Source organism: Convolutriloba macropyga, chromosome 1, assembly GCF_964194025.1.
Source record: "Convolutriloba macropyga chromosome 1, txConMacr16.3, whole genome shotgun sequence".
In the NCBI taxonomy this organism is placed as follows: Eukaryota; Metazoa; Xenacoelomorpha; order Acoela; family Convolutidae; genus Convolutriloba; species Convolutriloba macropyga.
This window is the reverse complement of record NC_134468.1, coordinates 85,093,633-85,119,869: the sequence shown is the minus strand read 5'-3', so window position 1 is coordinate 85,119,869 and position 26,237 is coordinate 85,093,633. Positions and strand designations below refer to the sequence as shown.

Sequence of the window (26,237 nt, the reverse complement as noted above, 5' to 3'; positions counted from 1 at the left end):
CATTGTACAGCTATTAGACATAGTATATTTGAGTCTGAATAGTAATTGTAAATATATGATTTGAGCTTAAAAACGAAAAAAAAAATAAATGTCAAAAAGCACGATTTTTACTGTTATAAAAAATTTTATAACAAAAGGGTTTTTAAACACAGTTTTGTAACAGAAAAAATCGTGTTTTTTTATAGTTACTTTTTTTCGTTTTTGCGCTCAAATCATATATTTACCATCACTCTGAAAGAGTCTGATTGTACCAGTTTTTTGTTTGATCATAATTAGTTTCAACGAGGGCTTCTATATTGGCGATGGCAATATCCGCATCCACAACGTGTCTAACTTACGCGTAGTAACTGTCGTTCAATATTGCCTCATAAATTTCTTGATGCAAGTTTTGATTTGAAAAAAAAGTGTTCTAATGTGAACAGCTCAAAAATTGTTCATCGTCAAGAACATGATTAAGTAATCAAAACATGAACATTCGCGCATTTTTGATATCAATTTTGAAAGAGTGGTTGTCCTAGACACGGCATATTTAACAACTATCCTAAAATCAAAAAGGAAAAAGAAATTTTAACACGAAAATTGTAATCAAACACACTGAAAAGACTGTGTGCTCAATATTTTTCGAAAATAAGAATAGCTGTAATGCAAAACTCATAACACAGTATTCAGTAAGTATAAAATTTTTGTCAGCTATTTCATATTAACTTCAGATGGCTAGACATCTGGTCTGCGAGGTCGCTGAACCATGTAGGTGACCCGCCATTTTTTGTACTAAATGTTACATTTTTTTGCATATTATGCGATTGTGCCCCCAGCTTTATAGGGGTGCAAATTACGTAACAGCTGTTGTCCCAATCGATTGCGACGTGGAAAATTTTACAACGCCCAGTTCGTTTCCGCAGTTCAAAATCTGACAGGATATTTTGTTATTGCAGTTCGATTTTGTAACTGTATATCCGTTATATTCTTACCATTGCATTACAATTTCAGTTTCTGACTATTGGCTGATCTTAGTTTTTTCAATATCAAATAGGACTGGGTTTGCTCCAGATCACACACTCCATATCTATACCACTTCAATCCGATTTGTGAAACAAATCGAAGACAAGGATATAAGTCCAAGACATGTTTCTGCAAAAATATTTAAGCGTTTACTGATGTTGGTTTTGGCTTTTGTACTCACGAGTTGAAAAAGCAGAAACCGGCATTTGTAACAGTTGATTTGCAGCTCCAATAATTCGCAGATACGAGATGCAGCAACACATAAGGTAATGCTCAAGAATTACTTTCAGTACAAGACAAAGTAATATTTTACTGCAAGAATTTTTAAACGCAAGACATAGTTACACGTATTTACTGCTCATGTCAGTTTGTTTTTGGAATAATTTGCTGAGTTTTATGAGCAAAGCCGTTTGCTGTGGCTTATACTGTTTAGTCTCTTGTGTTGCTTTTGTTATTTCCTCCTTTTTTATCACGCGACTATGACTCTACTAGTAACTGTAACTAGAAATTGGACTTTTACGATGACTAATAAACAACTAATAAAAGAGAGTTTTCCCTATCTGAGTTTACTATGCTGATGGATTTTCCTACGCATTCTGTGAAAACACAACCTGAACATCGATTGCCGGCCCTGTTTTCATTCGTCAAAACACCTTCGTCAATTGGTAGTACTGGAGCGAGCTTCACAGCAGGCCTCCTGTGGAATCCATCTTTTGTTAGAATCATGGCTGATCGAATTGCTTTATCAGAACCTGCGATGTCTTCTGTCACTGGTTGGTCACTGTCTTCGACCAAACAAACAAGATCACCTTGGTACAAGTTTTTGTCTGATTCGCATTTCCATCTCTTTCGATTGTTCTTGTCGATCTCTTTTCTAAATCCGTCCCACATAAAATCGGAATAAGTTTATTGGCGGAACAGTTTTTGATAATCGGAGAACTCTTCTGTGAATGGTAAGTATGGTAGACAAACATTTTTGTGCCCAGCAGGAAATGATTAAGGGTAATAACTTCCATATTGTTTACATCAGAACTGACTGGAGTCAAAGGTCTTGCTTTCAAATTTAGCTCAACAAGTTGCATCGATGTTGAGAGCACATATTTCGCAATTGATCGGTTCACCAAAACTGCATACATCGCTTTCTTGCAACTTCTGACCAGCTGCTCCCACACTACTCCAAAGTGAGGTGCTGCAGGTGGGTTGAACTTCCATCTGAACCCTTGTTGAACTAAATCTTCTTCATTTTCTTCTTTGTTCCATGCCGGCACATACTCTGTGAACTCTCGCTCTCCTCCAACAACATTTGTCACTAATTATTGTTACCGCTTTGCCTCTTCGAGCTATGAACCGCAAGGTCCAGTTTTGGGACTATCTCTACATCCACGGCTCGTACTGTTAGACTTGAGAACAAAAAACACCGTCCTTTTTCATTCCTGTGCCCAAATTTTACTGTAAAAGGGCCAAAGTAGTCTACCCGAATGTATGCAAAAAGTGTTAAAGCATCCAGCCTTTCTGTAGGTGGATATGCCATCACTGGATCTATTGTCTGTGCTTTGCCTCTTCGGCACGTGATAAATTTATTCTATACTGAACCCAAGGCATTTATTTGGCCAATAATCCAGAATTGTTGTCTTTTTGACAGTGTTTTGACATGTTCAGTACCTTCGTACTGATTGATCTTGTGCTCGTTACGCGGGAATAATTCGACAACGTGATGTTTCCAATGAAACAATATTGCATGCATTGCGTTAAAATCCTATTGACTTTTGCCTATTTTACCTTTGGCACGAATAAGTCCCCTCTTGTCATTGAAGGGTGGAAACTGCAGAACTCTACTGCCTTTTGGAGTTTCCATTTCAACATTGAGAGATTTCATCTTTTCAGCTAATTATTCTTGCTGCAGATGGTTGCCTTGGCAATTTCTTTTTCTCCAATGCCAATTTCCTTCGTTGACAGTTTCAATCTGCTGAACGCTCGCTGCTCATATGCCATTGTGTTAACCAGTCGGTTGAAATTGCTGAATCGTTCCCGTTGAACGATCGGTTTCTTGTCTTCAGCTATGGTTATGAAAGCCGTTTGTTCGTTGTGTTCGTCTGCAAAAATATTTAAGCGTTTACTGATGTTGGTTTTGGCTTTTGTACTCACGAGTTGAAAAAGCAGAAACCGGCATTTGTAACAGTTGATTTGCAGCTCCAATAATTCGCAGATACGAGATGCAGCAACACATAAGGTAATGCTCAAGAATTACTTTCAGTACAAGACAAAGTAATATTTTACTGCAAGAATTTTTAAACGCAAGACATAGTTACACGTATTTACTGCTCATGTCAGTTTGTTTTTGGAATAATTTGCTGAGTTTTATGAGCAAAGCCGTTTGCTGTGGCTTATACTGCTTAGTCTCTTGTGTTGCTTTTGTTATTTCCTCCTTTTTTTTATCACGCAACTATGACTCTACTAGTAACTGTAACTAGAAATTGGACTTTTACGATGACTAATAAACAACTAATAAAAGAGAGTTTTCCCTATCTGAGTTTACTATGCTGATGGATTTTCCTACGCATTCTGTGAAAACACAACCTGAACATCGATTGCCGGCCCTGTTTTCATTCGTCAAAACACCTTCGTCAATTGGTAGTACTGGAGCGAGCTTCACAGCAGGCCTCCTGTGGAATCCATCTTTTGTTAGAATCACTGCTGATCGAATTGCTTTATCAGAACCTGCGATGTCTTCTGTCACTGGTTGGTCACTGTCTTCGACCAAACAAACAAGATCACCTTGGTACAAGTTTTTGTCTGATTCGCATTTCCATCTCTTTCGATTGTTCTTGTCGATCTCTTTTCTAAATCCGTCCCACATAAAATCGGAATAAGTTTATTGTCGGAACAGTTTTTGATGATCGGAGAACTGTTCTGTGAATGGTAAGTATGGTAGACAAACATTTTTTTGCCCAGCAGGAAATGATTAAGGGTAATAACTTCCATATTGTTTACATCAGAACTGACTGGAGTCAAAGGTCTTGCTTTCAAATTTAGCTCAACAAGTTGCATCGATGTTGAGAGCACATATTTCGCAATTGATCGGTTCACCAAAACTGCATACATCGCTTTCTTGCAACTTCTGACCAGCTGCTCCCACACTACTCCAAAGTGAGGTGCTGCAGGTGGGTTGAACTTCCATCTGAACCCTTGTTGAACTAAATCTTCATCAATTCCTTCTTTGTTCCATGCCGGCAAATACTCTGTGAACTCTCGCTCTCCTCCAACAACATTTGTCACTAATTATTGTTACCGCTTTGCCTCTTCGAGCTATGAACCGCAAGGTCCAGTTTTGGGACTATCTCTACATCCACGGCTCGTACTGTTAGACTTGAGAACAAAAAACACCGTCCTTTTTCATTCCTGTGCCCAAATTTTACTGTAAAAGGGCCAAAGTAGTCTACCCGAATGTATGCAAAAAGTGTTAAAGCATCCAGCCTTTCTGTAGGTGGATATGGCATCACTGGATCTATTGTCTGTGCTTTGCCTCTTCGGCACGTGATAAATTTATTCTTTACTGAACCCAAGGCATTTATTTGGCCAATAATCCAGAATTGTTGTGTTTTTGACAGTGTTTTGACATGTTCAGTACCTTCGTACTGATTGATCTTGTGCTCGTTACGCGGGAATAATTCGACAACGTGATGTTTCCAATGAAACAATATTGCATGCATTGCGTTAAAATCCTATTGACTTTTGCCTATTTTACCTTTGGCACGAATAAGTCCCCTCTTGTCATTGAAGGGTGGAAACTGCAGAACTCTACTGCCTTTTGGAGTTTCCATTTCAACATTGAGAGATTTCATCTTTTCAGCTAAATATTCTTGCTGTAGATGGTTGCCTTGGCAATTTCTTTTTCTCCAATGCCAATTTCCTTCGTTGATAGTTTCAATCTGCTCAACGCTCGCTGCTCATATGCCATTGTGTTAACCAGTCGGTTGAAATTGCTGAATCGTTCCCGTTGAACGATCGGTTTCTTGTCTTCAGCTATGGTTATGAAAGCCGTTTGTTCGTTGTGTTCGTCGGAAGCGAATGATGAACTCACTTGTTCAGGGCACTCATTGTCTGCTAACTTCAGCCAGGTGGGCCCAGTGAGCCACTCAATTTTCTTGAGTTCATCAGCAGTGACGGCTCTTGTCCCGGTGTCGGCTGGATTACTGATGCCACTCACATAAATCCACTGTTAAACCTCAGCTGTCCACTACAAACACTCGTTGTTTGCAGTGAAAGCTGTGTATTCATTGCAGAATAGTAGTGGAGTCTGTCCAAACGATACAACTTTGAATCTTTGATTCGTGTTCTTTAACTATCTGTTCTTTCAGTCTCACTTCCATGACTGCTCCTTTCGTCAGGTTCTACTGAGTTGTCCCAATGTTGCCCATTCTTGGTCCAGAAGCTTTTCAACAATTTTTTCATTTGGACACTGAATGGTGCAAACAGTCCTGGAGGATCAACTACTGAAGAAACCAAAGACCAAATCTTCCTCTGGATAATTGGTGTTTCAACTTCTTTGCTAGTACCTCTGCAAACTTGCAGACCATCTTCAGTAACAGTCCATTGAAGGCCAAGCACGCGCGAATCCACATTAATAGGTTCTACTCCTACTTGCTTTGTGTTGCTGATTAATCTGAAGTCATCGGGGGTTTCTTCGGTCACTCTACTGCTTTTGATAATCCATTTTTCCAGTTTGAATCCATGTTTTGACAGAACAGCTTGTAGTTTCTCGAAAATAATGATTGCTTCTTCAGGAGTGTCGACTGACTTAATGAAATCTTCCGTGTAGAAGTTTTTTTATTGTCTTCGGTGCAATTGGCGACTCGTACTTGTCGTCTTTTGCCCCTCACTTCAGAGCGTAATTTGCACATGACGTGAAATCTTGCACAGGAGGTGAACTCAAATTTGCACATGAGGTGAACTCAAATTTACGAGCACCAAAAACATGACGTTGACGCTCATAAATTTGCACAGGTTTGTCCATTGTTGGTCGGCAAAGGAATCTGAGGCAGTTTTTATCTCGTTCGGGAACTTTAATTTTAAGAGACATTGATTCAATATCTGCCGTAAGAGCTATTATTCCGTCTCGAAATCAGAATCCGGCTTACAACTTGGCACTTAGGCATAGATCTTTGTATTTTGCTAAAGCGTTGCAAACGAGGCGAACTTTACCAGGCGTTTTTGGGTTCCTTACTGAATGGCGTAGCAAAAACCATTGCTTTCCGAAAGTGCCTTTGACTTCCGATTTACCGAGGATCCTCACGAATCCCTTTTCCATATCTGTATCAAATGACTGTTGAGAAAATTCTTTCAACTTAGGAGATCTAGTTGGAATCTTCGTTCCAGTGAGTTGAGCTGACCAAGGGCTGAGTCGTAGTTATTCGGAAAATTATGTTCTCGTTCACTCCACAGAATGCTCACTTCGTACCGCGCCCCCTTGAATTTTGTTTTGTTCTTTAAGATCTTCTGAGATTGTTGTTTTTTTCTTTGATTGGCTCACAAAATTTAATTTGAAAGCGTAAGTCTCTATGTCCCTCCACAATTGAATATTTTCACTCCTTTTTGCGTCTTCTGTGCTGGCAAATTGACAATCATTTTGTCTTCTCTAGACTTTCTGTAGTTTTCTCTAGCCATAGGTCCACTTACTACCCATCCTAAATCTGTCAGGACAGCAACAAGTTCACTTCGTTTTCTTATCTGGTCGTCTACTGCCTTTTGTAGTTCATAGGCGTATTGACCCAAAATGATGCAAATTCCATCAGATTGAAACTTCTAATAGAAAGCACACTAAAGTGGTAGGAACTTTGTTTCAGTTTGTTGTAGTCATTGTTAGTATTTCCCAGTGATATCGACGGGTATACAAACTCCTCAAGCGACTGCACCTTTGAACGCAGTCTCATTATTGTTAGAGGGAACTTTTTTGGTCTCCAGATCCGTTGTTCTTTGAATGCCAGCTATATTCAGCATAACATGGATACCTCAAGCATATAACTTCTCTTGAATGCTCTGATCGATGACTGATACCGTTGATCCACAATCGAAGAAAGCATATGGGTTCAGTCAATTGCTGCTACTTTGATCTATTGTTGCTGCACTTACGTTGACCACGTGATTGTTCTCGTCCGTTTGGTTTTCTGAGTGTAACAATCGGTTGTATCGTTTGGGACATCCATTTACACCAAGGCGTCGATTTTGCAATCTTTGATTGCGTTTCCCTTTCCCAGACATCCATAACATAAATGTTGCTTCCTCACCGCTACATATGCATCGTTGATATTCATGTTTTCAAATGATGGACAGTTCTAAATACCTTGGTAGCTATCAGCTAGGGGACAACGATCGCTTTCTGTTGGCTTTGTTTCTACTACATTGGAGCTCACACTGAAATTTGATGTCTTGGAGAAAAGTTTCTCTCCTTTGGTATTGCGTCTGCCTTATTTGCGTTCAAGTTTAAACTCTAAAAATTCTTCACGCACGAGTGCCATTCTTCCTAATCTTTTTTCATGAAAAAACAGATCAGGTCTATCTTTACTGGCAATCACCTACATAAAACCACCATTTCTCACTGAGATTATGAGGCAAGTTTTCTAACGGGAGATACGGTTTTGCACTGGATTTCAAGTCACGGGCGTAATTGTTTTGCATTAGGACGTTACCGAAATTGCTTATCAATTTTGAGTAATTAATAAGGCATGTGAATCGTGAGCTTTTACAGGCTGTTGTTTGCGCAACGTCTCAAGATGGGCGTGAACAATCAGATGCGGACGCCTAAACCTCCGTTCGAATAGAGACTAAGCTTGAGTGTAGAAAAACCCCAAAAAACCCATACCCGATATAGCTGATTTGGCTTTGCCACTAAAAAGCGTTTTCAAGTGGCTCAATTTAGCCGCCGGGAGTCAAGAATTTTACGCCGGTGCACGGTAGTAGCAAACATACTTCACCACTCTTGCCTTTCAAGTAGGTTACCATCGAAAGAACTCAGATTAAGTTCATGTAATTGATTGCTGCTACTGGAAATGTCGTACACAAAGTTCTCTTGAACCTTGGTTAAATAGTACCGCTCTCTATTTGATGATCGTGGTTTGCGTGACCAATCTCCAGTTACTTGTGTTGTTTTTCTGGTTCATTAGAGCGTTCGCAGGTATGGTTGTACATCTTTTCGGTTTTCTCTGATCAGCCAAGCCATGAGCATACATCTCTGTTTCTGGTCTCCTTCCTATTGAATGGGAATCAACTGCGTATACTCGGTGCAGTATCATCGTCTGAGTCTGTCCTTTATTTCAAGCGCTTCTATTTGGTACTCTAGACTAGGTGCACCGTTTTCTTCAAAAAGTTGCATTTCTAGCTGAAGTTGTTTTCTTTTCATCGCGAATTCCATTTTCTTCAATCGAAGATTGGACAAAAAATCCTTCTCCAAGGCAGCGACTTTCTCAAATTGCTTTGACATCCGGCCTGATGTTTTTGAACCGTTCTCTTCGTTTTCTGTACCATTCCTCGCTGTGAGGCAACAATTTTGTTTCACTGGTTCTGAATTATCTGCAGGCGGTGCTACTTCTTTGGTCTTTAGAACTGAACTACTTTGCTGATTTGACAGTTTTCTGTCCTTGGATGTACGGTAACCACTGTGCGTTTACAAATTGAAAGTATCTTTTCCTTTGACATTGCGTTCTCTACAACTTTCTGCATTTCGTCTAATCTGAGTTTTTTTGGCCGCAAGCATTTTAACGCTGTTGTTAAATTGCAGTATCTGCTGATAAATAGTCCTGAGTTTGCTTGGTCGGTCTTCAATTTTGATTATCTTAAAACTCCTAGCTGTCTCTCTTTCTAGTTGTTTCTCAAAGTGTTAATTTGCATTTCCAAATTCTCCAGACTCTGTGACTGAGTGACTTTACCATTGATTTGAGGCTGCAGTTTGAATCTGTACTGCTCCTTGACTTATTCAGGCATTGGTTTTGCGTTGTTGAATTACGATGTTACGTTTTGTTTTGTTCTTTGATGCCTTTGGCATTTCGACCGCTGGGTTGGACAGCAGTTTGTAATCCACAGTCCAAATCGGTGGACCAACTGTAACGGCTGCTCTCCCATTCGATTTGACGAGGAAAGGTTTACACCACCCAGTTCGTTTCCGCGGTTCAAAATCTGTCCGGATATTTTGTTTTTGCAGTTCGTTTTTGTAATTGTATATCCGGTTTATTCTCACCGTTGCATTACAATTTCAGTTTCTGACTATTTGCTAATCTTAGTTTCTTGATATCAAATCGGACTACATTTGCTGCAGATCACACAATACGGGAGCTCTTTATGTATACCAGTTCAATCCGATATGTGAAAGAAATCGAAGACAAGTATATATGTCTAAGACCTGTTTTTGCAAAAATATTTAAACCTTAGTTGATGTTGGTTTTTGCTTTTGCACTCAGGCAGACATTTTTAGACCCCTTTTTTAGTTTTAGATTCCCTAATTTAACTATTCCTGAAAAGCAGGTTATTTCCATTTAGAGACCAATTATCAAATAACATCAGAAGTCAACCACGGAGGGCAACTACAGCCCAACAATTAACAGAAATCCTGTGAGCACATCAGTAACAAAATAAATTAAACCATCTAATGCTTAAAACTTTGTTAAAGTCAGAATTAAAATGTGAAAAAAACTAACTTAGCCTAGATAATTTTGAAAAACTTTGTGTGACGATTAATCTCTATGCTTTCGCTTTTTCCCGTTTTCGTATAATTCTAGTTTTTGATAGACTGTATCAAACGGGGGCATAAACGCTTTATGACGAGGTCGGAAATCGGGGGGCACAAATTTATCGATTTAAAAATTACACTTTAAAAATTGTATGAACTCAACTCAGCAACGTTTTTCAAACAGGTTTGCTCAATGTATCGAAATACGAAATGATTGCTTCCATAAAGATCGCGAATACAGAGATCATTTTCTCATTATACCCCCCCCCCCCATAAAAAAGGGGGTTATGCTCTATGCGCACACACTAAGCGAATTTTGCCCTGGCAGGGCGTTGCTGGGTTTGATAATCATTCCCAAACCGAGTAGGTCTGAGTCCTTCAGAGATAGATACAAAATAAAAACTATGTTCTGCCAAACATTCTCTTTTCTCTTTTTGAAAGTGAGTTGCAATTTATTATCTTGGAGAATTATTCCTGATATTCCTGAGAATAATTAATGATAGTCGTCCGTGGAAATTTGTAGTTAATCAATTTCACTCGGAAACTCGTCAAACAGAATTCAGCCCCCCATGTTTGGATGATCAATTTTTGACGACCCAATTTTTTGCTGAGTATTTGCCCATTTCAGCCCATTTTCTGAGTAGTAGTGAAAATGCCTGGTTTGTAACGGGGGGACCAGTCCCCCCCCCCCCCCCCCGTTACAATACAAGGCATGGCCTTTTTTAGGTATCCTTTTCGAAAACTTTGTTTCTCGAGGTTGGCAAAGACTTGAAATTTTTTTGAGAGTTTGGTGTTGTGAGAGTGGTGGAACTTAAAAAATTTTTGGAAAAAAAATTTGGTGGGGTGAATGAGTGAAACTTGTAAAATTTTTCGAAAATTTTTCGAAAATTTTGCGAAAATTTTGTTTTTCGTGGTTGACAAAGATTTGTAAATTTTTTTGTAAAATTGGTGTTGTGAGAGTGTTAGAACTTGTAAAATTTTTGGAAAAAAGTTGGTGTGGTGAATGAGTGAAACTTTGAATTTTTTTTAAAATTCTGAATCCTTTTTCTAGTCTGATGAGACTAATGAAGGACTGAAAAGCGAAAGTGACTAACCTGATGGAATACTGAGGTGAGGGAAGAAAAAAGATAGTTTAAAATTGATAAGTTTCTGTTTCAATGTAAGAAAATTAATAGTTTTGCGAGTCTGAGACCGCACAAGTGGTATTATTTTTGTGGGTTTTATTGCCCATATGTTTGAATTAACAAGCAAGTGCGAAGTATTGAAATTGGAAGTTTGTTGAAATTCAAGCCTGGAGAGAAGTTTCAAGTACAGTTTCGAACTGAAAATAGCGCATGAGAATGAATGGGGAACAAAATATCGTGAAAATTGACTGAAAAAATGAAGAAATTGGGGTTTAAAATTTGTCTGAAAATTGGTTAAAAAAGTGATTTTATAGCTTTATTACTGTGTCGGGAAATGCTTGATATGGGGGTCAATTGAATTTTGGCGAAATTACGCGTTGAAAATAGTTTGAATGGAGCGCTTAAGGTGTAGTTTTAAAGCCATTTCGCGTCAAAAACAGACAAAATTTTGAAAAAAAGGGCAAAAATTGCTGTTTTTTGGTAGTAAAAAGTTAAAAAAAATTGTTTTTCGCCGCCAATAAGCATTTTTATACAAAGAAAAAACTGTTGAAAAATGGTACGAGAAATACTGTCAAGGAATCGGGTTCATATTAAATATTATTTAGTGATAACTTGTAACTACATTTTTCGTATTTTTTTGATGAAAAAAGGCCAAAAATGTGCAGAAATTTTTAGTTTTTGAGGTAAGAATGTTGAATAAAATGTTCTATGCTAGTTATAAGGGAGTGGGCAACAAAGTTTTATAATGTGAAAGTTTGCTCGAACAGTTAATAATGAGTTATTGGGTGTTATTTCATGTTACTTTTTATTAAAATTTTGTTGTTTTCCGGCATTTTTTGACAAAAAAGTGAAAGAATTGATGTTTCTTGGCCGAAGAATGCAGAATAAGGTAATGTTTCTTAGTTGAAATGCAATTTACAGTGAAATTTTGTCATTTTAACAACATGGCGAAACAAATAATAGTGATTAACTGGGTGCTGATTATTTTTTTCTTTTGTTATTTTTTATGTTTTTATTTAAAACAATCACTATTTTGCGAACCAAATATTCTAAAAGAACAGTAGACTAAAATAGCTGACGTCCAATTGTACAGTATTCAGTGTACAAGGTCATTTCAAAAATTTGTGTCGAAATTGTGGGTAAAAAAGTGTGAGAGATTAAGAACAAAAAGGGCATGATTTGGACAATTTTGCCGGCGATTAACACATTTATGTATCTATGAAGACTTCTTTAAAGTTTTCATGTATGACTTCACTACATGTTAGACAAAACTTGGGTGTTGCAACTAGCCTGAAATTGAGTTTGAGTTGTATTTTTAGCATATCTGTGCAATCGACCATGTAAAGCCAAATTGCGGAAAATTGGTCTTAAATAGTTTTATTGGTATTGCATTTTCTTTGCGATTCAATTCAAAGCAAGCCAAATTTTTTAAATTCCTCTTACAGCGTGTTGATAACATTAAGAGTGTATTTCTGGTCCACAGCGGAAACAAAGTTATGACTGAAAAATTTTCCTTTCACGATAATAGTGACTTTTACCAAGAAATTTCGTGCTCTAGCAAACGAATTGTTGTTGCTTCAGTGAAAACATACGAAACAACGGGAACATATATTACTCTACGACTCTTCAAAAAAGATTCCGAGGAATTTCGTTTTAACCAAAGAATAACTCTCTCAGCTGCTGAATTCGATCTTCTCGCCCAGAAAGTAAAAACGATTCAAGATCTATCGTCTCGAGGAACTGCAAAGAAAAATGAATGAAGGCAAAGATCTGTTTGTGAAAGTGATCTCGAAGAAAGACCTCAACACGAAGGTGGAAGAGCAAAAAAAGCACGACAAAAAAAACAAAAAAGCAAGTGAAAGTGACAAAGAAAATTAATTAGCAAAATGGTGGAGGCAATGGTTGAGCGCACACCGGAATATTTTCGCCAGTTTTCCAAACAATATCGTTACTTTATATGTCGAAGTGAGCCTATATTTGACCATACAGTAACAAAGAACTTTGCCTACAGCTTGCATATGAATGACGATTTTTGTAAAGTACCTGGATCTCATTATCATGTTATTGCCTCCAATGATCAGCTTCCTAATTCTTTCAGGTCTACAGCATCCAAACCATTCATTATACCTTGTCTCTTTACCTGTTTCAAACTACTTATTAAAACTAACTTAAAAAATACTTTTTTCCGTGGAGAAATAATGAACAAAATTGACGAAGCGGTGAACAACAACGAGCAACACCAATTGAACTTTGCAAACTCTAAGAGAATATTACCTAACGTTGATTGTGTTTTTACTAATAGTGTTCAAACTCAAACGGACTTTTTGCCCACCTATACGATTGATAGATTCTATAGTATTTATAATGGTGGTCTGTACGGTGAGCTTTCAAAAATACTTGATATATTAAATAGTGGCTATGGTTGTTTGAATGTTGGCAATAGTTTGATTTTGATAAATTTTAATATGGAATCGAAATCTTCGAATTAACAATTGTGTTCTTTGTTGTTTTTGAAGAAAGATTTGAGCAAAAAAAATTAATTAAAAATGTTAGAGCATATGATTAGCAAAGCGTATTAAGTCATTATCGTTCAAATTCAACAATAAAGGATATTCGTAACCAAACATCACATGCGCAATATATATACAAAAAAGTCCACATAGTTTTGAGTTTTGATTTTGAACTGGCTTAAGTTTGATTACTTGAGTTACTTCATTGTAAAACTGTATCAGACGGGAATACAATATTTGGTAACTTTGTATCAGGATTCCAAGCGGGTCAGCCATATAAACTTTGTTTTCGTGAAACAAAATAACCATCCAATGACTTCCTTCATATTGCGCTGGTGAAGCAATAACAAAAATAAAACCTCTTATTAGCTTTGGGAAATTGTCCGCTGCAAAAACTCTGTAAAAACAATATTTCGAATGAATATATTTTCCCAACAAATAGCGTATTTCATCACTATCCATCGGTGGGGTAGGTGATAATTGAGTTTTTTTGTCACCTTTCGTTCCGAATTAACATAAAATGTTGAGCTTCTTTCGCCCAGAAATAAAATTTCTACGTTTGCCGCCAATGCTCCGTCAAATGTAAGTTGAACCGGAATTGAGCAATTTGTAAGTTCTGGATGAATGAAATCATGAGAAGCCTCTTGCGTTGAAGTTAAATCAAAAGCTAGAATAAAGTGATTGGGATAATTTTCTAGAGTTATGCCATGCCCACCTTTGTCAAGAAAATCCAGGTATTCCAGAGTTTTGAAGTAAATGCGGTGGTTAAAAGTTGCTGAGACCTGAGTTCCAACAATATGTTGACCATTTCTATAAACAACAATTTGGATCAAATTGAATTTCTGGTAGCGAAAAGGATTAGTGCGATTAGTTCCGAGGTATGCTTGATTTGTTGCCATCGCAATTATCATACGTAGTACAGGTTCTTTCGAGAAAATATCCTCATGGCTCCAACTTCTTATTCCAGTTGTAGCTAAAAATGTTCGTGGTAATAGTTCTGTATAGCGATACACGGCAGGTGTTTTTAGTAGAGTTTTCTCAATTGCAGTCAAAACATGATCCGCTATTGTTATTTTTCTAACGGAGAGATTAGCTTCAACTATTCTAAGTTTATACTGTTTGTTTGACTCTGAAATTACAGCAAAATCATTTGTAGATCTTCTAAATGAAATTCGCAGAGTAACACCACTAAGTAAGTGTTTATCACAAGTTAAAGTATCACTCGCCGGCTTTCCAATAAAATAGTTTTCCTGGGAATTAGCAACAAGAGCTTTTCTGGCCGCCACGTCGTCCGCGCGGCCGTCAGTGCCATCAATTTTAGCTGGCTCATCCTCGTAATAATATCCCTAACAAACTAGCCATGTGTTTTTTGCAGTTTTTCCTGAAGAAAATTCCGTTTTAATGAATGCTTTGTGCGCATAGTTTCCGTTTGTGTTGGAAATTTTAACACCGTTAGCAGATACAGTGCATTCTGAAAATAAAGAATGTAATGCGTTGTTGCTAAAGTATGGCGCGTCTGTATTTGTAGCATCAGTTCCTGCCCTTAAATCGCCTTCATTGTTTCGGGAGATTTTGCATTTAATTTCAAGGAAAAGTTTTTGTAAATCTATGAAATTGTTCCTATCGCCCAAAAACTTCAAATTCAAGCATTGGACCGTCCGGGGAATATGATGGTCCAACTTTTTGAGTAAAAGCATTGTCAAAAGTAATAAGTAGAGGCTGTTTTTCAAACAAATCAAGTGTGGTGTGTGTTGCCTCTGCGGGCAGTAAATTAGTAATCATTTTGAACTTTAGAAAAGAAATTTGACCGACTTCTCGTCAAAGGCTTCTTCTTACGAATGCCATGTTTTGATTTTTCAGCGTTAGTTTTTAATTTACGCATTCTTCCTGTTTTTGATCCGCCCACTTGTCTTCTTACAGTTTTTTGCACAGTCGATTTTATTGCTTGTTTTGGAGACTTTTTCTTTGTAACAACCTCTACCAGCTCAGGAGCTGCTTGAACAATTAATTCACGTCCAATCTTTTTGGCTACAGGCCAAAGAAACTTTCTTGCAATCGGTAATGCGGCTCTGCCAATACCTGCCGCTAAAGCCCCAAAACCACTTCCTCGTTGGCGATAGTGTCCTGAAAAGTATGGTGATACCGATTGCTGTTGATAGTAGGCTTCCATTTAGTCGAATTTTTTTTAAATTTAATGTCAAAATAACTTTTCTTGTTCCAGCAAATGGGACTAATTGTCCGGTTTCTGTCCGCAATTGAATTTCAATTGACTGAAAATTTTTTGATAGTAACTTTTTGTTTTCCAAGTTGCTGAAAACAATTCTGTGTGTTGGCTCAATTTCGCCGGGGCTACCGTTTTTCGAGCGTTGTTTTGAATCAATGACTCGAATAAGAGGCGCCTTAGTATCACCTACGTATTGATACTCAATTATGTTAACATAAATAAAAATCAGTTGCTTCCCTGCAGACAAATCAAAAGGATAATCACCAACAAAAGTTTTTTCTTCATCATCTGCCATGGTCAGATTATCAAAAGTTTCCAACATCTTGCATCCAATATGATAACAAGACCCATCATGAATACGGTTGAAACCTAGGATACTTGGAATTTCGTTATCCAGAAAAGTAGTTCCTTTGTTTTTACCAAAAAACAGGAACAAAACCCCATTGATTTTGATAAACTGATAGTCAAAAAGAGGCAATCGGCTAGCTGTTTTCAAGGATCTCAAACGATGGTCACGGTTTTCATAGGAACCAATTCCAATTATAGCTCGTTCTCCTCCGTATGGTCTGGAGACTGCATCAAATGGAATACTTTTCTCATTAAACTTGAGGCCTTCAGAAGAAAATATCTTCAGATCACTTTTGTTCACTTGATTTATTTTTTCTCGGGAAGATAATTTCACTTAAAGCAACTCGCCAATCCCCCTCCAAATTAATTTCTTCATTGAAATAGTTTTTGAATGAGGACAAGGTGTTTTGAGGGAAAATATTCATAGAGGCTGACGAAACTAAGTGAACCGTGAATTCATTCATGTTTTGTTATTTCACTACTATTGTCTCTAACTTTGACCAAATCTAATTCGTAAAATTTTCATTTTACTGGCTCTTGGGTTGCGTCAATGAGACTATAAGTAGGGGGATTGGTTGTAGGTATATCGTAGATCTCGAAGACTTCGTTGGTAAATGTTTGCTTGTATCCTTTTCTAAAAGGAAGTTCCGCTTTTGATATTCTCACAAAGTCCCCAAAGTAAAACTTTGGTCGACGAACTAGTTTTGCTGATGTATTAAAAATTAATGATATCAAGTAAGGAACGTCTTTCTTTGTAACTTAATTGGGCGCCATTTTCGTTACTCTGTTGACTCTAGAGTTAATGGTTTGTACAAAGCTCTGCAATTGATTAATATACGAGTATGTCCATTTGACCTCTAAATACTTGTATATCAGATTCGTGAGCGATCGTATATTTCTTTCCGCAAATGCTGATTTTTTCCCGCTGAAAGTTTTATAAACTTCAATTTCATTTTTCTGACAAAGAGTGCTGAAGGAGCCCTTAAATTCTGTACCAGCATCTACCCACACTTTTTTAGGTCGCTTGCTCTTTATCACTTTCTCAAACGCATCTGCTGTTGTTGTGGCGTATTTTGATTTTAAGGGTTCGACTCGTAGATAACGTAAGAGACAGTCCACCGCAACCAATAAATATTTTACATCTTTGTTCTCTTTTGCTAATTTATCCACATAAGCCAAGTCTAGCGACCAAATCTCATTTATGTCGTAAGCAATAACTTTCAGTGTTGGAAATCTTTTTCTATATTCCTTATGCTTTGTGTGGGCATTTTTACCCTCTAGAAACAACTTCACTTTACTTGGTTCCAATTTTGTGCTCTTTTGTAGATTTTTTATGCTTCCGTATGCTGCGGGACCTTTCGTATAATTTAACTCAAGCAGTTTTTTCTCATTCGTCGTAAGACTCCCAGTCCTTCTCTTGTTGAGTTCTGTCTTCCATTGAGGTTTCAAAACCACTTCCGGCGTGTGAGGATTCCTCTGTAAGTAATTGGCTGGTTTCTTTGAGCTGGATTCTTTTTGGCGCAAAAGTGTTCTTTTTGTTTTTTTTGTTTGGTAAGTCTTTGAGTTCTTTTCCGGATCGCAATTTTAGCATTACTGTTGATCACCAAGTCTTCTTTTATGTTTAAAGCCTCTAGAATCTTGAAATAATCTGGATTATTTTTTTTAGTTGGTTGCTGCAAATCATAGAGAAAAATGGGAACATTTATTCCTGTCGCTGTTCCGTCAACAATGAAATTCTCTTTTTCGTCTATGACAACGTTTTTTGACTCTTTAATTAGATTAACTATTTTTTCCGTCCTGTTAAATTTCGGTGGCGCTAGCATGTTGAGATTTTGAAGAACTTTGTCTGCATGTACTTTTGACAACTCAGTAGGATCAGTCATTTCCCTTGTAACCAATATTTCTTGGTTCTCTTTGTCATTGTTTTCATTTGGTCGCATACGGTTCAAAAACGAAAATTGAGCACCTCTATGCTGAACACTGGGATCATTTAGCATTTGTGAGGAATATGGTTGCTCCTTCATAAACTGATTTTTGGGAATCAAAATAAACTCTTCAGCAGTTGACATTGCTTAACTCAAATGGATGAAACAAATTTTAATAATGAGTTGAATCAGTTCGAAACCGGTTTTTGTTAGTAAAAGTGCTCGCCGTTTATCCACTGAAGACTTTTTCTTGAGAACGCCTTCAAATATGTGTCTGTAATTCTCTTCGTCTCTTACTTTCACTCTAACATGGCCCATTAAAGCATTGTGAAGACAATCACACAAAACAAGTATAGCATCACTATCACAACTACGCAAATATTTCCTTAACTGTTTTGGCTGCAAATGCACCATTTGCTTCAGTATAGATAATTTTTTCTCTTTCATTGCTTAGAGGAGTTGTTTCTGCTTTATCAGATTGAAGATAGAAAATTGAAGGACCTGGCTCAGTAATATTTGAAGAGTATCGTAAACAATCAGAAGTCTTTGGATCAAGATCGATAAGCAAATGCCCAAACGGTTCTTTCGTTGCCAATTGATAGCAATGTTTTAAAAATTTAACAAGGTTCAACTGTTTACCTAAAAATTCGACTTGTTGAATATCACGGGTTGATTTGAACAAAATGATGTGCGTCGTGTTCAGCTCTATCGTACGAGACCACGTGCTCTGTTGATAAAGGTTGTGCTTTATATAAATAACATTAATGTTTTTGTGACGCCCTGCAGTGGCCAATTTAACAAATTCTGTCATTGTAAATTTCTTCGCACGAGTCGTCTATTATCAGAAGACAGTTTGCAAGGCTTTTCAAAAATTCTAAATTGGCATACTTTTTAAACGTAACACCAAGTGTTTTATCCATTTTGATGTATATTTGTTGCATTTCTCTGTATAAAAAATGATGTTGTTATTTTTTGGGTAAAATGTGTTTGCAATCAACATTTTAAAAACTAACTCTGTTTTGCCACAACCTGAAGGCCCTACAACCGCCATAAAGACTCTATCTTGCATAGATATAATCTTATTCATAGTCTTGGATTTGGTAAAATGTATCCAACTAAACTTGACAGTATTGATTTCCAAACTGAAGTTTCTTCACAATTTGGTTTTAAAATGGTTAACTTAACAATACAAAGTGATATCAGCAGTAAAATAACAAACATTTGAACGAAAAATACAACTTCTGACCGTGGCAACGTTGTTTGATTACAAAATTTCCATAAAGATTTGCTGCTACTTTCTTTTTCAAAAAAACTTTCTTCTACAACAGCGTCAACTTGATCAACTGTTACTCCCTCCATCTCGAGACAAAATAGATTTTCTTAAAAAAGGATTGATAAAAAAGTCACTCTATATAAAACAATTCATAGCAATTGAACTCAATTAGAAAGACTTTCATATGAACCATAAAGCACTTCGGAAATCGCTCAGTTTTGTCATAATGAAAAATTTTGTGTACTCTTTCTTCCTTCACCAAGTGCTGAATCTCCTTTGGCAGTGAAGGATCGTTCTTGTCAATTGCTTCACCAACCGGGTGTTTCGACATCAGTAAGAGTCTCGGAGGACAGACTCTGGGTTGAGTTTTTGACATTCTGTTTTCTCCACTGAAGAAAAGGTTCAATATAATATACTAAATGAGTAAATGAGCGAATTTCGTCCTCATTCAGCAACAATTTAACTTTTCTCTGTAAAAATTGTTTTCCGGTTTTTATTGTTTCGTCTTTGGAAATTGAAAGACTCAGATTCCCGTCCCCCGTAATCAAGGCGCAAATTGTTGAACTCGGTGACAAGGGTGCTTCCACCTTCGTCAATTCCTCTCTCATTTGTTAACCAGTTGAAATAAAATATGGCTTTTTCTTTTGCACAATGTTTGTTGAAATTGTTTTTGCCCTTTGAATGATTTTGACAGTTTTGTGTAAAATAGTTTACAGATATCGAAGGACACGCAAGTGAATTCAGATCAATGATAGAGCACTCAAGCAAATCTGACAAAATTTTACTTTTTCCTCTCCCTTAGCGTAGAATATTGCACCCGGATTCCTCAAGCGAACGCTTTGAATTATTTGTGTTAGATAAATATAAGGATAGTTTCATGTGTCCCACTCAATACCGTGCAAATTTCTAGTCAACCAACCGAAAGATTGCTTTTGTTGAGTTGTTAACTCACTATAACTTGTTGGAAGTAAAAATGACACGTAGTCAAGATAGTCGTCGATGCAAACACCAAGTTCTTTAACAATAAATTTTTCTTTTCTGTGACGAAACCCTTCAACGTCTAACACAACTGTTTTGCTACTCAGCATTCCAATAAATGAAAAATTGACGGATGAAAAACCTTTATATATAAGCAAAACAATATTCCTGACAAATGTCCGCGAAAACAGTTGCTGCTTTTCCACGGAATCATATAAGAGTAGCCAGGTCCTTGGTCATATATTTCGTATATGAAACCACCTGCGTCGGGTAAAATAGCGTGCAAACGCAAAACTTTTGAAATTTTCAAGTATTTATCTACTGAAGAATTATCTATGCCGATAATACCACCGTAGGGCCTCAATTTTAGCGCTATATCAAAATCCAACCCTTCAATTTCACTAAAATATGCTCTTGTAGCCAGAAAATAATTTAACCTTACACTGTTGTTTGGGTATAGTGATGAAACCGATAAAATTTTTTTCGTGGATCTTGTTCAAACAGTTTCTGCATACAAGTGGTTTTTCAAGACACATACGTTCTTTTCGCTAGCCTGGCTGCGCAACAAAATGATTGGGAATATAAGAAAATGGATTATTGACCATTGAGTCGCAAAAACAATTTATTAACAACAGACTAAATGGGATTTGATTTATTAAGCACATACTTAACATTGATCATATAAAAGCAAATTCCTTTGAAACTGTTTCAAGATAAGAAAGCAGTAAAAAAATTTTCCTAGCATATGCTGGTCTTAGTGTGTATGTATGCTCATAAATAATTTACACAATACGCTAGTAACCAAACAAACACACACAGACACACAAAATGCATACAAAAATGTTAACGTTATACTTTTGATTACCATTGATAAGAAAGTATTAAATACGTTCGAGTGCTATGCAGACACGAAAGGTAGTGTAAAAGCAGTGAGGTCAAGTTTGGTTCAAAAACTTAAAAAACCCGCGAGTGTAACAAAACACTATTGCGAGAACACATGTTAAGTCCCAGACATTAACAAACCTTAATGCCTTTTATATCTTTTGATCTACATGGCATTCCTCAGATCAACGCTGTTTGGTATTTGAACAGCATACTGCTTTCATTAATTGCTCTAGATAAGAAAGTAATAAAATTGGGTGTGTACAGCTAGCACGAAAAGATTGGAAACGATAAAACGAATAGTATACTAAGGTTCACTTAAAATACAAGGATTTGAGTGTAATGAACTTATGTGTAATAGCTATTTGAGTGACCTTTTACAACAAAAACGGAAGGAACTGATTGAACACGCCTTAGTTTATAATTATAACTGAACTCTTCATTTCCTAATTTTCGCTTCAACTTTCATTTGTTCAATTCCAAATTTTTTTTAGCAGAACTGTTCCTGGATTTTGACAACAGATTCCTATTCTTCTATTCGATTACCAAAATTCTGCTATAATCAAAGAAATAATTCTAATGTCTCCTCTAGCCATCGTTCTTTAGGCGGAATCGACGCCTGACAGCCGAACAATTGCTTATGAGACTTACAGAAAACAGACCGTTATCATTGTACAGCAGAACTATCAGTTAGATTAGTGGGTTACAGTAAATCACATGGCTGTGCCTTTTGTGATTTTTGATTTTATTCAGTCATTTCGATTTGAGAAAGGCCTTATGAAAGGAGCTCAATACTTGCTGGATTTTGTAACTTCTTATGTCAGAGAGTTTGTATTCGACCCAGACACATTGGACGAGGGAGTACGAAAATTTTTTTACGATTATGACGTGAAAGAAATCCCGCTGTATGAAAAGCAAGAGGGCTACTGGAGAGATCTTGAACTGGTTGAAAGCATTTGGAAAATGAAACCAGATATTGAGAGCCCAGAAACTTTTAGCGAACCACCAACACCTGCAATGGTTCATGATACAATTGTCTGTACACCTGAAAACAAAACTGAAAACAAACCAGATGATGTTTCGAGCAGTGGAAGCCTTGCGACTCCACCTGTGAGCAAGTGTTTTGCACCAAAGAAACGAAGAATCGATCTCAATTATGATAACTAAATCAAACTTATTCCTTTGTTGATATTGTTTGTTGAGTGTGTGACATTCTTTTGTGAAGCTGACTTTATGAAGCTGCTAAAGTATCAAATTTTAGCAAAAAAAGCACTTCATATTAGTCGTGGAAAAAGTCACTAATCGTGAAAGGAAAGTTTTTCAGTCATAACTTTGTTTCCGTTGTGGACAAGAAATACACTCTTAATGCAATCAACACGCTGTAAGAGGAATTTAAAAAAAGCGGCTTGCTTTGAATTGAATCGCAAAGAAAATGCAATACCAATAAAACTATTTAAGACCAATTTTCCTCATTTGGCTTTACATTGTCGATTGCACAGATATGCTAAAAATAGAACTCAAACCCAGCCTAGTTGCAACACCCAAGTTTTGTTTAACATGTAGTGAAGTCATACATGAAAACTTCAAAGAAGTCTTCATAGATACATAAATGTGTTAATCGCCGGCAAAATTGTCCAAATCATGCCCTTTTTGTTCTCAATCTCTCACACTTTTTTACCCACAATTTCGACACAAATATTTGAAAGGACCTTGTACACTGAATACTGTACAATTGGACGTCAGCTATTTTAGTCTACTGTTCTTTTAGAATATTTGGTTCGCAAAATAGTGATTGTTTTAAATAAAAACATCAAAAATAACAAAAGAAAAATAATCAGCACCCAGTTAATCACTATTATTTGTTTCGCCATGTTGTTAAAATGACAAAATTTCACTGTAAATTGCATTTCAACTAAGAAACATTACCTTATTCTGCATTCTTCGGCCAAGAAACATCAATTCTTTCACTTTTTTGTCAAAAAATGCCGGAAAACAACAAAATTTTAATAAAAAGTTATTGGCGGCGAATAACAATTTTTTTAACTTTTTACTACCAAAAAACAGCAATTTTGCACTTTTTTTCAATATTTTGTCTGTTTTTGACGCGAAATGGCTTTAAAACTACACCTTAAGCGCTCCATTCAAACTATTTTCAACGCGTAATTTCGCCAAAATTCAATTGACTCCCATATCAAGCATTTCCCGACACAGTAATAAAGCGATAAAATCACTTTTTTAACCAATTTTCAGACAAATTTTAAACCCCAATTTCTTCAATTTTTCAGTCAATTTTCACGATATTTTGTCCCCCATTCATTCTCATGCGCTATTTTGAGTTCGAAACTGTACTTGAAACTTCTCTCCAGGCTTGAAATTCAACAAACTTCCAATTTCAATACTTCACAATTGCTTGTTAATTCAAACATATGGGCAATAAAACCCATAAAATTAATACCACTTGTGCGGTCTCAGACTCGCAAAACTATTAAATTTCTTACATTGGAACAGAAACTTATCAATTTGAAACTATCTTTTTTCTTCCCTCACCTCAGTATTCCATCAGGTTAGTCACTTTCGCTTTTCAGTCCTTCATTAGTCTCATTAGACTAGAAAAAGGATTCAGAATTTAAAAAAATCAAAATTTTCGAATTATTAAAAATCAGAATTACAAATCAGAATTATTATTAATTAAAAATCAGAATTACAAATCTTTGTCAACCACAAAAAACAAAATTTTCGAAAATTTTACAAGTTTTACTCATTCACAAAATTTTCGCAAAATTTTCGAAAATTTTACAAGTTTCACTCATTCACCCCACCAAATTTTTTTCCGAAAGTTTTACAAGTTCCACCACTCTCACAACACCAAACTTTCAAAAAAATTTCAAGTCTTTGCCAACCTCGAGAAACAAAAATTTCGAGAAATTTTACAAGTTTTCGAAAAGGATACCTAAAAAAGGCCATGCCTGTATTATAACGGGAGGGGGGACAGGTCCCCCCCCCCCCCCGTTACAAACCAGGCATTTTCACTACTACTTTTCTGTTTGCACAATTTCGCCCTAACACATCCCTCAGATACCTTTTCGTGCTTTCATTAGCTTGTGTTACACAACATTTGTATTGGCACTGATTAATTGCTCTCAAACGAAGTTTGTAGTAATTTTATTGGTCCTGTGGTCTTTTTGTGAGATTTTTCGTCTCTCCTATTGGAAATTTCGTCGTGAAGCGCCCGGAGGGCATTTAGCCTCTTCTTACTATGCTCTGAATGTGACCACCCTCACCCCCCCCCCATCTTCGCCCCTCCTCACTCCATCCCCCCAGGCAATTAAGCTAAAGCTAGCCTCCTTAAACCTTACCTAGCAACTGTCGAAGCCAACCGCTCTCCAGTCGTTTGAGTGCAATTCGTCCGGCGTTAGTCGGTTATGTTATTGATTTTTAGAAAACTTAGTCAGACATCGCATATTATATCTACCATTTTTTATACAATTTATAGGCGTAAAAGTGTGCATTATAGCTGGTCATTTTCTCCTTCATGGGGAGGGGGGAGTTTCCCCAAAAATTAATAGTATTTTTTACAGGTCTAATCCTGGTTCCCCAATTGTTAACAAACTGGTCTCAGACAAACACTTCGACTCCACCTCTCTCGACTCTTCAGCAACAATTGACCTTTCCTTCTCGATATGTCTGATCGGACCTCCCCAGAGCGGGAAGTCCAAAATAATCGAGAGGTTCATGAACAACTCATACACAGAGCTCTATCAGAAAACAATCGGTGCCGACTTCCATCAAAAATCAGTTCGACTAAACAGGAGGAATTTAAAACTGCAATTTTGGGATTGTGGTAAAGGATTCGAAACTGTAGTTGAAGACCACCTGAATTCTGCTAGATGTGTGATAGCTGTTTTTGACCATACAAGCAGGTCATCATTACAAAGTCTGTTTGAAATAATCCACGATTACAGCGAAGTTATCATGAACAAAGTGTTAGTCATAGCCGGAACCAAATCAGACTTGACCGAAACCGATATTCGAGACGCGGGAGTTATCCAGGCACTTACAGAAAAGTACAAAGCCATTGGGTGGTTTCCCGTTAGTAGCAAAACTGGCGATGGAATAGAGAACATGCTAGTTGACTGTTGTATTATGGCAACCCAGAACGAGAAATTTGAAAGTTCTGACCAGTCGCAAAAACATCCTCGACGAAGGTCCCTTCCCGAAGTTTCCACTCAAAAACGCTCAAGCACCTGTACAATAATTTAATGACTCAATTTTGTAATTGCTAGAACGGGTTTAAAATTTACATAACGATCAAGTTTGCTGTTTTCAAGCATTTTCAAGTTCACAATTGTTCCGACCTTCAAATTTATTTGGGGGGGGGGGGGTACGAACCTCAAGCTGCCGGCTTTATGTTATTGACTTTTACGTCAGATCGTTATTTTTCGTTCAAATTTTTAAGAATAGTTGACTTTCCCAGTCTTTTTGTAAATTCTCCTGTTAACTGTTTTGACGAACGCGAAAACAAATGCTCAGAATCTGGACTTCCTAAAAAGAATGTCTGAATAATTTTATAATTGATTTTAAAATAAACAACTTTCACATTCGTTTCCCTAAATTAAAAAAAAGGATTGATTTAGCTCTCATCAACGTTTTCATCACACGATTTGAAAATACCATTAAAAACAGTTAGCAACAGTTTTCGAGATAGTTTTTTTTGCTTCCACTAAAAATAATGTCAGCAAAATAACGCAGCAATAAGTTAATGCTTAACCAACGAAAATCTTCTAATGAGCGGAAGCCATCAAACGTTTAATGTCGAGACAACAGTTTCCAAACTCCTCCAAACTTCAATTTCAAGTTTAATGCGATACACTGGCCTTTGCAAAGTAAGATTCATTTGAAGAGTAAGGAATGAGAAAAGATAGAATTTTAACAATGCCTTAGCTTCTCTGTGTCTCTTTTAGATTTTGATTGTAACACTTTCTAATTTTTGCTTCGCCGATTGTTCAATTTTCATTTTTTTGCACATCTGACTTTTCACGCCTTTCCGCAAATCTGCATCAGATTATGAACTATGTGATCAACCTACATGAATCCATATCACAACAACAAGGCGGCTCGATAATGTGCGATCGCACATAAAGTTCCGACCCCACTCATCCACAATTTTGGCATAATTGTCTACCAAATGATGAACAGATGGAAAAACACAAAAAATTCAAATATTTTTCAAGAAAAAACTGGTGTATGAACGA

General features: G+C 36.8%; 1 protein-coding gene across 1 annotated transcript in view; it reads left to right on the top strand.

Moving 5' to 3' along the window:
• LOC142352346 (uncharacterized) overlaps window positions 1–25,297 on the top strand; it is a 43,758-nt gene extending 18,461 nt beyond the window's left edge. Inside the window, exon 6 of the mRNA XM_075404852.1 lies at window positions 24,564–25,297. Within this exon, the coding sequence (XP_075260967.1) occupies window positions 24,564–25,245 (682 nt within the window). The 3' untranslated portion in view covers window positions 25,246–25,297. The remainder of the gene's footprint in view (window positions 1–24,563) is intronic.
• Window positions 25,298–26,237: the final 940 nt, after the last annotated feature.